Below are 15,055 nucleotides of genomic sequence, written 5' to 3' on the forward strand. Positions count from 1 at the left end.
ACTACTACTATTTGTCTATTTAAATTTAGCTTCACATTTGACTTACAGGCTTTGAAGTTTCTTGCCATAAATTCTTTGGAGTTGCAAGCACAACGAGTGCCCTAGGTTCAACTTATTTAGTTTCAAATAAAAGGTCTTTTACAACATTCTCAAGTCTCTGTGGTATTTTTAGACTCAGCCATAAGTCGCTTAGCATATATATGAAATTTTAATTGGATGATACACAAGAAAGTTAAACTTTACAATTCCCATTGTACACTGTTACAATAGAAATAGCATGCTGAATATTTAATTGGTCAACATAGTTCAAACATATTGTGGAATAAATCACCTTTAACAAAAGAATTGCACATTTACGCATATAGTTATCATGGACAAGTCTTTATTGCAATATTCTTGGCACAATACAAACATATCAATTAACAAGTCATAGTCAGTGGTTTAAACATATAACGACAATAAATTGTCTTATAAGATCAAAACTGATACTGGACAAATTAACACTGCACACACCAATTTTAATCGAAAGCATACAAAGTTACTCTCCTACTTCTAGTTAATGATACCATGATATACAATAAATGCATACATGAAAATTCAAGAACGTATTCGCAAAGTTTCGCATATTACGTTCAGAAAAGATTCAAAAATGGTAATAGAGAAAAAAGTTATGATGAAATTTTTTATTTCGATATTTTTTACAGCAACTGAATAAATATAGTTCATATATATGAACCTGTTACATGAAGATGAATATATATATTCCACTTCAAGACTGATATATGTGTCTTACTCTTCTATTAAACACAGCCTTTAGGAAATTAACCATGCAGCAAGAACCCAAGAACTGTTTTGACTTTATTAAACATTCATATAAATAAAAACTTCAGTTACTTATAATTAATAACGACATTTAATATAATCTAAACTCAGTTTTTGATTTCTTGACATATTTAATATGGCAGAAGTTTACAATTAAAAAAAAGGGGGAAGGAGAGTTCTATATCTCTCTTTCAACTGGGCCGATTGACGAAATTTAGCTTGCATTTTTCATGTCTCCAAAGCGCGACTTACAATATGTATTAGATTTATATATAACATTGTTCTAATATAGGTACTTTGAAATAAAATCAAACTTTTCTGAAAAGACATACCATTGTTTTCAATATTTCGATTCTACGACCCAAATTATGTCAAACTGCCAGGTTTTGTAAAAATCGCGAGAGTATTTTTTTAAAAATTAGCTCTCAAAATTAGCTTCTCAATGTTAATTGAATTTGAATATATATTTATTATACCTCTTGTTTTATTAAACTTAATTGATTCCTTCTTCCAGAATTCGAAAATTAGGTTCATTGGAAATAAAATTAGCTCATTTTTTATGATTTATTTTTAAAATCTCTATTTTTAAATAATTTTTATAAATTTTTCGAAAACATTTTGAATTATAACCTATAAAATATTTACTATCATCTTAAAGTAGATGCATTTCTAAGCATACTAGTAAAAATAGAGTTTTTTATTCAAAATTTCATAGGATATATACTTGAATTTATATATTGGCGCGTTTTGAAATTTGGCATATTTGTTATAAGCGATAATAACGCTAAATGTGGTTTACACACTTTTTAAAATTATTTGAAAAAATGAACGATGACTTTTCCTGCTCATTTACAATGAAAAAAAGGAAAGGAAAATAGGTTGCTATACATTAAGAAGTTCGCCAATTAAATTATTCTTGTCGCAAGCTAAAAGAAATGCGTCAAGGTAAATTTTTGAATTTCTCAGTTAAAATTACGTTAAGTTCGCGGGCCCACTAGCGGCCGAGCGGTAAAGTCGCTGAACACTGGTAGTTCGGTCCGAGGTTAGAATCCCGCGAATGGGCTGGCAGCATGGGCGTTTTCGTGGTTTTCCCCATGTGTAACGTGTATACAAGCCAGTTCCTATTAGAAAGTCCTCCACGAAGGTATCCCTCCCCTTAGGCAGATAGTCCTAGTGTGCTTTGCCATAATTAAATAAACCAAACCAAGCCGTTAAATTCGCACCAAATTTTACAAAATTAAATATTTAGCCATAATTTGAATCGTAGAATCGAAATATAGAACAATGCTATGTACAAATCTAAGATATATCCTGAGTCGCGCTTTCTAGACATGAAAAACGCAATTTGAATTTCGTCAATCGTCCCAGTAGAACGGGAGATATAGAACTGTCCCATTTGTTTTTTGCGCTGTGTACGTTTTTAAAAAATACACATTTATTTTCACAAGCTGTAAAGAAAATCGCTATTTATTAAAAATCGTAGCATCCGAAATAGCATTTAATTGCACGATCTGCCACAGGAGGGTGTAAAAAGCTTTTTTTTAAGCAGTTTACTTCATTAGGTGCACATTTTTCACTTGCATAAATGTAATATTATTTACAGAGAGATTTATTTTTATATGTCTCATTTTGATATATATATATATTTCTAACAAATGGTAGTTTGTAAAATTTATTTTTCGATTCTTATTATAAATTAGAGTTTATATGTATTGCTATAAGTTTTTGGTTAATTAAATAAAGTAAACATCAGTTCATGAGCATTCAATATAATGATAACTTCCAGTGAAAATGTGAAATAATAAATTAAATGTAAGCATGAAATTTCTGTTATCTATTAAAGTATTAAGACTCGAAAAGTATTAATTCAAAGAGTATTCTACAAATAGTTAAGATTTGCGAGATTATTTTATAACAACATTACTGCAGCAGCAGCATTATAGCAGTTTAAATATTTACGTATAAAACAAAATAACGCGAACAAATAAATATGACCTAGTTAAATAAATATTCTTAACGCGCAGCAGAAGTAGTGGAATTCGAAATTTAATTTCTTTAAATGTGTCAAATATTTGGGAGAAGCGGATAAGACAAAAATGTTTTCATTGTATTTAGATATATATGGTTAGATAGCATAGTTAAATTATCAGTTTACAATAATATAATATGAATTTTCTTCATTTAAAAGTTTTATCTTTGAAGCTAAATGGTTATCATAGTATGTCAATTTACAGTTCACATTAGCCCTTTCTTTATGCAAATATTTTTCAGTCTACTTAGAGAAAATGTTAAATATATGAAAATTTCTAGAAGAAAATGTATTAAAATGGACTTATAATGGGTCCATTTTAATACATTTTGCTGCAAAATAACAATTTTACATCTTAATTATTTTAATTACAGCCTTAATTTTTAACGATCACCCAAAAGAATTTGTCAATTTTTTTTTACGCTCTCGCTGAGGTAGCAGTCTAACCAGTCTGCTGTTGCACTCGCTCCTGCTACCTTTACTATAAAGCACCATTTTCTTCGTACTTACGCTATATACAATTCAGATTTTACAAAAATTGTAAAAGCAGCACAGCAGCATTTGTTTAGAATATCCGAGGCAATGCTAAATGCTAGCATACATTTATCTATTTTTTTTCAGTCTTTTTTTCAATTTGTCATATCAACAATTCAGTTTTCCTAGTAAGATGGCTTACAAAACTTTTTTTGCGTCTTTTTATTATTAACATTAAATTTCGTATTATGTTGCATTAAGTACTTATAACAGTATTTAAGATAAAGGTAATTCGAATGGCAGCAGTTTTACATGATATAATAATATTGGTAATTGAAAATGCGCTTAACTTTCTTAAGCATAATATTATGAAGAAAAATCTTCCAAAATATAAGAATCTTCTAAAATTAGAACAGTATATATACTGAATGACTGAGTTTCCTTTTATGTTTCATGTCACATCGCTTGTAGGAATTCGAGATCTTGATTTAAAAACTCTTTAACTCGATTTTAGAGAGAACCAAATTTTAATTCACTAGGAGTTACTAAATGATAAAACATGAATAAAAGCCTTACTATTACATTTATTAACCGATATTATAAAAGCAGAAATATGTTTAAGACCTTAGTTTTAAAAATAATGAATAAAACATATATGCGAATAATCAGTTTGAAAACCATTTCTGACCGAATAAATTAAAATTACTTGAAAACGACGAGTTTAGTTTAAATACAAGCTTTTAGTTAGAAAATACAGCATGCAAAATATCATAACACCACTACATTTAGTCACAATTTCTTTCAGACGACACATATAGTAATTTTAACGATTTTACGCCACTTAAAAAGACAAATACTGTGGTAAATAAGGAGATGACTTAAATGATAAATGAAAAAATCTGCTCAACTCTCATATATGTTAACATGTAAAAATTCCATTCTTCAGTACTTCATAAAATAAGTATTGGGCTTTGTATACTTACAAAATATTTATTAAGCAGTAAGAAATAAAATGAATTTATGAAATGCTTCCATTTAAATTTCAAAACTAGAAGAGTTTTTTACTGCACACTCTTAGTAAGTTCGTTTGGTAGCAAAAAGATATTCAGCAAAATCTTTGGATTCCAAATACTTGAGGATATGGAAATTTGGGCGATGAAATACTGAACCATAAAAGCTTCTAAGAGCCCTTCCTTACAGTCTCACTTAGTGTATTAAAAGTTCTTGAATTCTTTACATAAAAATATTATCATGTCCGAAGAGAAGCGCGTCAGCATTAAAAGTATTCTCCAGTTAATGGTTCGCCTTTTGTATGTGAAAATTATAGATTTGTCAAAAATCGATAACGACTTTTGACATCTGAGTCAAAAGTCATTTTGGCAAATATATTAGGCACCAAGTACATTTTTCATGACAGTTTTCTATCTTCTTTCAAAATTACACAGCTAAAGGAAAATTTCACTTTATAAATCGAGAATTATTTCCAGGTCAGTCAAATTATTAAAAGTACTTTGCACTGTTTTGTAGACCCGACGGGTATTGAATCTTATGGCAAGATTATTCTTCTGAGCAATATTTGAGAAAGTTTCACATCTAAGAATGACAGTATTTATAGTCCACAAAACAGCACAACATTTATGATAATATTTATGTTCCACTAACGCATAACATAAATTTACTTATATACAAGTATAAGTCTCCTGCATTATTTAATTACTAAGCTGTTAAAAGTGTATGCAGAAAACAATCGGCATACGAATCTTCTTAATATATTAAATGTTCCTGAAATGCATTACACGCAAATTCCCTTAAATTTTAATTATTTTTAATAAATATTGTTAAAACATATCATCAAAATTATTAAATCGAAAAATACTCCAGGTAGTGTAATGTAAATTATTTTCATTTGCTTGAGAAAACTAGTGGTAAAATTAAGTACTAATTTTATATTAATAGAAAAGAAAATGTCTATCAATATACATATTTCAGATAGTTTAAAATTTAAATATAGATTTAAAGATTCTTATTCACTGCTAGTATACATAGTAGTATACATATGTATGGTAAGGTTTTGTATATTATTAGCCACAGATATAATTCACTTTGACGGAAGTTTGACAGAAAGTAGGGGCTATCAATTTATAAAGTATTTAACGTAATAAACACTGTAATTTCTTTTTGCTTTGACTTCAGGTAATTAAGATATTACCTTAATTTTAATTAAGTATTACCTAATTTTTATATAATCTAAAAGCAACTTTCTATACACCTTCTTGTACATTTCAAATTTTCTTTAAGCACAGAAAAATTATATGACTATCAAATGAAGGTTACTATTAACTATTATAAAACTGTCAAATGAGGGTTAAATAATTTATAAAAGATATACATTTAATATGCTGTCTTCACTGACTTTTCTGATTTGAAAGTCTAGAGTCTTGAGTATAGAAATAAGCTTTTAAAACTTTAGAATAAAAACGTCAATGTATAAGACGAAAAATGAAAAATTATATAAAATATTATAATTTAGCTTTTTAAAATCTATTTTCCTAAAAATTGGACAATGAAGTGCCATCTTAAATGGTTTTCAATTACTTTAAACAGTAATGAAGTCGTTATAAGCCTGTTGATCTAGTTTTCAATGGTTTTTGCGTCCTAAATCGAAGTATAGCTCACAGTATTTAAATCAGAAGCACATTTTGTTTATTGCGTCAATTTGATACACATTTTCTACTTTCGTAAACTTTCTTGTATTTGAAATGAAAGGAAAATTCTGTTTGTGTCAACAATTATAATTTACATAGCGAGCATACAAAAAATTAACCCCGGGAATGCTACAGTTCTTGTTCTCCAATCATATGATGGTAAAAATGACTTGAACATGCCATTTGACATTAGTACGTAACAAACACACTTAACAAGTTTACACTGATAGATATCGAAGTTTAAATATCTGTAGATTAGAACATCTTCTTATATGATGTGGTATTCATATGGCATCATCTCGTACAGGAATTTGACTGTATGAACCGTTACTTGGTCTTTGTCCTGTAGGTTGAACAGATTTGGGGTAACTGCCCACCCATGTTCCGCTGGTCGACAAACTAATGCAGCTGGTTCTGTCACGCACACCTCTGTTTGCATAAAGACGAAATCCCCCATCTGTACTTCTGGATCCATCGATACGCATTTGTCTCCTGTTACTACCAAGACCTCTTTGGTCTTTCCACTGTTCAAGATGATGTCGAACAGATTTACGTACCTGAAAATGGAGAAACAGCAAAACGTTTAATATTATTTAGTTTTTCACGAACTGGTTATTTCGAACTGTCATTACAAAATAAAAGAGAAGAATAAGATTTGAAATGTTGAATTAAAAAAACTTAAGGGCACATTTGTTGTAGATTTACTAAACTATATCTGAACGCATTAATTTTTAACCGCACCCTTGTATCGACAGAAGATTTTTTTTTTCAAATATGAAAATTTAAACTACAAAATTGCCTTCTGTAAAACCTGTGATGTTGTGGGACGTAGTTTGTTTCACTACAAAAACTCTAAATTCCATCAGGTCGAAATTCAACAGAGAAATAGCTAGATAAATTAAGTTTAATTCGGTTTTTATATTAGGTTTTCTGCATACTTTTATTGTTGATCGTAATGTATTGCTAGAGGTGTTATCTAGGACAAATAAAATAACATCATTGTGCTATGCAATAGTGGAAACAATTTTTTTAAAATCAATGTGCTGTGCAATAGTGTGATGGGAGGATTAATAATTCTAGAACACTGGGTCTTGATAATAAACAGTATTAAGTTTTGTTTTTTTGATTGAATTGCTTAAGTATAAGTTTTCCATTATATTAAAAATCTATTACCGTTATATGGTATATAATGGCACAATTTCCTCTGTTTGATGTGTGTACATTTGAAATTGTGTTCTTTGATTCGCAATATAAGTGAGAATAAAAAAGTTCTTTCTTCGATATAATTTGATAAACAATATTAACGTTTCACAGAATGTAATTTCACTTTCTTTTTTTCATTTTTCACCAGGTAGAAATGCACAGTGATCTCAACTCTCCCCCCACAGTAGAATTAGCAATAGGTCGAATGAGCGAAATTTTTAGCTGAGTGATGGTATGTAAGGACACTTAACAGCTGTTTTAACTTTCGCGAGGTGAGTAGTGAAAGGATATTTAAAAGATCAAGCAGGATAGGGTCTTCATTTATTATTTTCGTAACTCCCAACTCAAGTTACAAAACTGCTCATTCTACCTATTCGTAACTGTGCTAGGCTCTTCCCAAAGTTCAAAAACTGGGATTTGTTTTGCTCTATATTTTCTAGCTTTCAGGAGCAATATCATGCCTTTTGAGTAAATATTTAGTTGCTGAAGTTTCCCCTCTACATTTTAACAATTTTGTATAATTTCTTTTGAAATTTCCAACAAACTTAAGGATATTTCTTCTCAACGTTTAGGATGTTTTCTCACTGTTTAGTAATATTCCTGTTAACAGAACATTGAAATGCCTGGAAGCCAGACGTAAAGAATTCCATTTTATTGATACTGAAATTGAGGAACTAATTTCTTTCCCTAAAGTTTGAGTAAAACATATTCAATCTTTTAGAATAATTATTGCTGACAAATTGAAATATTAACTACGGATAATCGCCTCAGTAAGTACTTGCTGACATATACACACAATTAGAATTAACACAATTAATTTAGAAACACAGAAGTCTACTGTTGCCCAGCATTGTTGGTCCAAATATCACACTTTGAATTTTTTCAGCAGCCAAAATTATTTAAAAAGCATCTTCTATTGGTGAATTAGATTTTCTAGAGGCATTTCACAATCAAAAGAATCTTTCTGTTCTAGTTAACGACCCTAATTCCAATCCATCTTAGCCTTCAGCTTTTAAGGAAATTATGTTTTAGTTCTCGTTTCATCAATAGATGACGCCAGTAGCTTAATTCCTATCCAGTCTTTCTTATCTTATCTAATCACTATAACTTATCTTGTTCATTTGCGCTTTGTAGCTGAGGCTGATGGCTCTGTAAAACCATCGAAACCAGTCCTGTGAAAATTTGAAAATATAATGCTGATTTTTGTTGTTTGACTTCTAAATTAATACTTGTTCGGCGTGTTATTGTATCTTAATATACACACTTGTTCTGAAAACAAATTAATTTGAGAACTATCGTTTTGGCTCTGGATTCGTTATGCAGATGACACATTCATTCTTTTTGATGGTATTAAAGATTTATCCTAGATTTTACCTGTTATGCATTCGATCAACCCAGCCATCCAATTCTCTTTCGAAATTGAATCTCATGGTTCCCTTTCTTCTAATTTATCCGCAAGGAACTCGATTCTAGACTATTTTTACTGTAAACTGTTTAGTTACCTTCCGATGCTCAATCATGTCACCTTGCTAAGCAAAAAATGGATTTTTTACTATTATGCACATAGCATCTCCCGAAATTTGTTCTTCAGAATCTTTGCTTTGTAATGAACTCAATTATTTGAATTCAGTTATTATTGACAGAAGATTTTTTGTCATGACCATTGACAAATCTTTTAAGAAATTTTCATATTGCCTTCAAAAGAGACATTCTATTGTTAGAAATAACACTAATAATCTTGTCATCATTCTATTTCATTCTTCCATCGGTTATAAAATAGCGCGGATTATCCAGAAATTAAAACTTGCAGGTCATTTTCTAAGCTATGAATAAAATTCGTTATTCAAACCATAAATATTTCGCCTTTCATTTTAATTCTTGAAGAATATACAGTATTTATTTTCATTGGAGTTTCAGAAATATCGATGAAACTAAAAATAATGTTAAATTTTAGAACGAACAAATCTTCTATAGCTAATCATAGTTGGAAAGACGATCAGAATTTTGACTCTTATGAAAAGTATCCATAAAGCTTTTTCAGTTGATGAAATGAATTTTCTTGAAGCTTTTCATGTTCACAAAAATTTATCTTCTATATTTAATGACATTAATTTCAATAGACTCCTTTCTAATTCTTTTAGAATTGTAATAGCTTCATTTTCATATTTATTACTAATTTTCTCGATGTTTTATTCTATTTCCACGTTTCTGCAGACTGGAAAATTTTTAAATGTACTTAAGAATTTTTTTTTTCTTCTTAAAGTTTCTCAAGTCATGTTAAATTCTTACAATTTTTCCTCAACTTTTGTTATGTATTTATTTCATTTTATGTTCACTGTTTAAAACTTATGCTCACTGTTTTAAAACTTATGATATGGTTGTTAAACATAGCAACTCCAAAACATATATATTTTGGTCCTTTGGCTCCTGAAGAAAAGAGGCTTGTATCTGATCCGTCTCGAAATCGTTAGTTTTGCTCAAAATCCTCGCCAAAATAAGGTTGCTGTTTTGCCTAATTTTGGGTTTTACAGTGTATTATTTCTCTTCTAATTTAAAAGAGAAATGCATTCAGTTAAAACGTTCAGGGTAAAGAGAAAGAAAATTAATTTCCAGCATCTAGCCTTTTATACTTGGTAGAAGTCTGGAATATATCAGTCTGAAAATGAGTACGCATTGAATGGGGAACCAAAGTCAATAATTTTAAGTTGACGCGGAGGGCGAAACCCTAGTTCTTTTTCATCTGTTTAAGATAAAACATATCCTGGCTATGTTAAACATCGAACTATGCTTGAAGTTCACAGATAGACGTGCCTTCTCACATTATTCAAAAAAAAAAAAAAAAAAAAAAATGTTTATTCACATATTTTGTAATCGCAAAAAATGCTTTTATGTCTTATGTGTATTAATTAGATAATGATAAATTGTATGCCGCATTCAGAAGTCATAAATGAGTATCATAACTCTAAAATATTTGGGATGCTGTAAATAGCTATGAAATTTGGGTAAGAAATTAGTCCATGGATGAATGAAACCTTTTCGCATATTTTTCAAAAAGAAAAAAAAATAATAGCAAAATTACTAATTCATTTTCCGGGCATATTTCAACCCTCACATATTCATCATATTCGATTACATGAATGAAACCGAAACGTTTAGTCCCATAATTTGAGAGCAATATTATTAAAATTCAGATAGAATGTTTTGGCTTTAGAGAAGCTCTAGAGATATTACTTTTTAAAATCGAAGTTTGTTAGACTATAGGATATACTCTTTCTTCCTTTCGCCTGCCTTCGTGGTTAACTGGAAGCATGCATACTCGACGCATATTTGAGAGCTCCGGAGTTTGAGTCCCAGCGAGTCAGCATCAAAAACCCTAATGACACTACAAATGGCGCCCGATGTAAAAGGTACTAGACAATAACTCGTCACGGCCAGGATTTGGCTACTGACCCTAATTCCCAGTGGCCTTTTAAAAGGGGGAGTATATAAGGTATTTTCTCCATCCTTGCAGAATGCTTTCGTGGTGTAACGGTAACACACTCGGTGCACATTCGAGAAGTCCATGTTCGAGTCCTGGCAAAGGCATTTTATTTTTTTCCATGTGCCCTGTTTCAAAAGAAAAACCTAATGATTCCACAGAGTTAACAAGGGGATATATGAATAATGATGTAAAATAATTTAAATAAATAAGTATAGTTTTCAAAAGATATAATTTTTAATCTTGCACAATTTAGAAAATTCTGCTAAACATTATGCATAATATAAAACTGAAAGTCAAAAATATTAATTATATCCATATTATTTTAAGTATAAATTTAATTTTAGGGGAAAAATGGGAATTTTGTACAGTAAAACACACTAAATCAAAATTTCACTTAAAATCGCACTTAAAATTTAAAGTAATTAAATTTTAAAGTTTGAATCATACCTCGCCGTTGAGAAAGCAATACAGGACCGCTACTGTAAAACCCTGAAAAAAAAAATCAAGATTAAAAAAGCTTCTTCTTTTAGAAGCTAAAAAAGTTATTAAAATGTGATATAATTTAATTCCATAAATTTTATTAAAAAAAGTTTTCCTGCTTTTTTTAAATACAATATTTGTATTTCATTTACTTTTCAGTATCAAATTATAACACTGTTTTACTGCGTGAAATGCTTCAACTGACAAACAATGGCTTGCAGAAGCCATACTTACATCAGGTAGAAATATGTAAGATTCTAGTCACAGCTGAAAGAAACAGGTGATGAACAGTGCGCTGTATCATCATACATATGTGTGCATATATATGTAAGATATAAAAAAATATGATAGCTGTTTCAAAAAAAATAATTGGCGACCTTAAAATTAACATTCTAAATTTTGTGATCTGCCCCCAAATTCATATCTTCTCTACAGCTTCCAGATTTTTCTATCTTACGTTTTAATGCAGATGCCTCTTGTCCAATCAAATAAATTGTAAACCAGGAGTCTGAAATGAAACTTTTCCGACTCCCTCCCTTCTTCCTCTGAAGTTCTATGATATTCTACCCTTTTTCGCATAGCTCTCCTGCTGCCAAGACGCTGTTAAAGCAAGCTCCTGCTGTTCACTTAAGATGACGTTCTAATTCAAAATGCAATTTATGTATTCAAATATAATTAGGGAACATCTTGTCTGAAAAAGGATGATTTGATATGCGTGGAAAAAATAAAAGATTGTAATTTTTCCAGATACTTTGTGCTAAATTACGTCATCAGACTTTCCACTTTGTCACTTTCAAGCCACTGCGGTCTTCTCCGTCATCTACGCAGCTTCGTAAGCTGTTAAGGGTTGCAGTATTTTCATCTACGCATTTTGAAATCATGACATATATATATATACATTCAGATGATATGCACACACACACACACATATAATATACTGTACCTGAAGTTGTCGAAATAAAAAGATTAACTAAATTATTCTTTCATATTACGGGATGGACAGACAACTAAGATTCAAAATATTTACAAATTCAAAGTTTAACTTTAAAGCTATGCTAACAACAGAATGTTAATAACAGAACAGTTATGCTAATACCAGAACTATGTTTAATAACATAGTTCTATTGTTCCACGTCTAACATAACTTTCAATCACAGATAAACACACCAGTTAGTAGAAATAGCGTTAAAGGGAGACGTAGCATACTTATACAGAAATTTTACCACTGAAAAGAAACGCTCAGGTTGATAATGTTCTCTTTCTTAAACTTTTGCTCCTTAATTAAAACTGACTTCATTTATATATATTGGCAACGTAGACGAGATAACAGAAGTGTAGGAAAGATTTAACATAAGAAATAACTAACGTAAACCTTATCCCTTGACTAACTTAATACCTTCAGCACTTATGTGTAGAAAGAAATTTCGGATTACCAGTTGGATATAGAAGGATTTTTATGTTCAGAATGAACTTTAGCATGTTCAGTAGGAACTTCAGGTTACATGTAGAAAGAATTGCATCACGTGCAGAGGATGAATTCTGATTTTTCAATTTGGTATGATCTTGAGCGATAAACAAAAATTTGACAAGGACTGCACTGCACCAGAGTTATAAGACAGTTCTAAGGTATTTCTCTCGCCTTCTTAGCGAGCCTTCGTGGTGTAGTGGTCTGCACGCTCAGCGCGTAATTGAGAGGTCCGCGGTTCCATTCCCGGCGAAGGCGTTGCACATTTTTCATTATGCCTGCTTCCAAAAATTGCCTAATGTCTCTACACAGTAACAAGGCAAATATGACATACACGAATTTAATATTAATTAAATTAATTATAACTTATATTAATATTGCATTGCTCTAATCTGAAAGTATCTGATAAGAAAGGAATATTGAACATAACATTTTTAATACGAGCATTGACCTCTTTTATGGTGTGACAAATCTAGACAGCAAAAAGCATAGTCCAAGATGTTACTTTCAAAGTTTAGCTTTTTTTTTTTAAATTTTAGTATACTTCATAGGGAAACAAACTGCATACTAATATAAATACATGTTTTTAAAATGAGATATTATTAACAGGGAATGTTTACAAAATGCTGGAAATATTTTTCAAGATGTGTGCAACTTATATAAAGTCACTCGAATAAATTTTCTGTACCTTACAATTTTAATTCCGACTTATATTCCATTTGCAAATTAGTTGTCAGCTGAGTTTAGAATAAAGAATATATCTAAATACATAATAAACCTCAAATTAAATTTTCTGATAGAATAACAGTGAACTTTTTTTAACATGACCTTGCCCGCACAGATCTTTAAGTCTGTTGCTTCCAGTATGAGAGTACTGTCATTTAAGCAATTTAATTTCGAAGTGTACCCTTTATAACATCATTTAGTGGTAACTTTTGGCTTTAAAAACGCATACTCAGCGCTATTAAGCAAGAATTTAAAGTCACTAAAGCATGAAATGGTTTCTCCATTTCAAATCCAGCAATTACAAAAACTGTAAGAAAGAGAAATCAGCGAACTCTCATAACCTTGAGCATCACATTTATTTAAAATCTTCAAAACTAGCATCAATACAATTTAAAGGCATCCACAGAACTGGGCAAATATTGAACGCTTCCTTTTTATCTGATAGCGAGAACTGATAATAATTACCCCAAAATAATAAATTACGAGCACTAGGAAAATAATCAATATAGATTAATATCTTTTTGCAATTTAAGCACTTATTATTAGTAAAAAACTATGAAGAATGGAACAAACTATATTGTTGCGTACGTACGGGTTGGTACTAGACTGAATGCACACAGGTCCGATGATAGGTTAATAAAATTTATTGTATCAAAAGAAACACTTTAGATTTTAGAATTTTCCACAGAAATACTCATACAGGTGTTCACAGTATCACAGAGTATAATTATGGTTACACTTCAAACTACTAAGGAAGTTAAACACAACGCAATGCAAAACGCATCTAAAGAGAAAGCTAACCCAGAGATATCTCAATATTCCGACTCGCAACAATATGAAATCGTAACAATAAAAACTGAGAGAAAATGCTCTCGCCGGCTTTATATAGTTTTCAACCGGCCGCCGAGATGTTTCTAGTACTTTCTGCTTCTCGAAATTACTAGAAAGCAGTATGAGGGTAGAATTACACTTGCAGCTAATATAGTGATGAATTACATTTATTGAATTACAATATTTATTAGGGTGATACAGGGACCGAAACTAAATGTCGCCAAATGGCCGTCAAGTTTGGCGATTTCTTACCAAATTACCGAGATACCCGTTTATTCAATGTTAAATGGACTTGCCCCTGTTTTCTTAGTATTCCGGCATAGCTTTTTTCTCTAGACAGAACAGAGACAAAGACAGAGACATTACAAAGAAAAATGCAGCGATTTCACATATAATTGCACTAAAATTATCTATCTGTATACAGAATTCGTATTAATATAATTAAATGTATTGCATAATTTTTGCTAGTGCTTTCTTTCGTGAAGCAAAAAGTTTCGCTAATATTAGAGATCAATTTTTTTCCTGCTACATTTTACAATTTGCTGCAGCACATAGCTACACTATTTTTATACCTGACTGCTACTTTTGTAGACATAGTGGCATATAACTGATCTGCTGAAATATATAATTTCCATTGTTTTCAATCAAACATTGTTCGCTTTTTATACTGCAAATTAAGAACTCTTTTTTATTATCTTTAATGGGAAGGCTAATTCTGAAATTTCTTATGCTTCAAAACAGGGCGTAAGAAACTCGCTATTTAGGTTTTCAGGAAGAGCGACATAAAGAAAGAAAGAAGTTTTTGAATTGTTATACATATTGTTATACATAAACATTTT

General features: G+C 30.4%; 1 protein-coding gene across 3 annotated transcripts in view; it reads right to left on the reverse strand.

Annotated features, from left to right (window-relative positions):
• Positions 1 to 368: 368 nt before the first annotated feature.
• Positions 369 to 15,055, reverse strand: part of LOC118195921 (diuretic hormone receptor-like) — a 693,583-nt gene continuing 678,896 nt past the window's right edge. For all 3 annotated transcript variants that reach the window (XM_085817027.1, XM_085817020.1, XM_085817021.1), the window contains 2 exons: positions 11,162 to 11,203; positions 369 to 6,587 (listed from right to left, as the gene is read on the reverse strand). In XM_085817027.1, the coding sequence (XP_085673153.1) occupies positions 6,315 to 6,587; positions 11,162 to 11,203 (315 nt within the window). In that variant the 3' untranslated portion in view covers positions 369 to 6,314. The remainder of the gene's footprint in view (positions 6,588 to 11,161; positions 11,204 to 15,055) is intronic.

The sequence above is a fragment of the Stegodyphus dumicola genome, chromosome 1 (assembly GCF_044657685.1).
Source record: "Stegodyphus dumicola isolate Sdum_Otavi_A_Nest chromosome 1, ASM4465768v1".
Lineage (NCBI taxonomy): Eukaryota > Metazoa > Arthropoda > Arachnida > Araneae > Eresidae > Stegodyphus > Stegodyphus dumicola.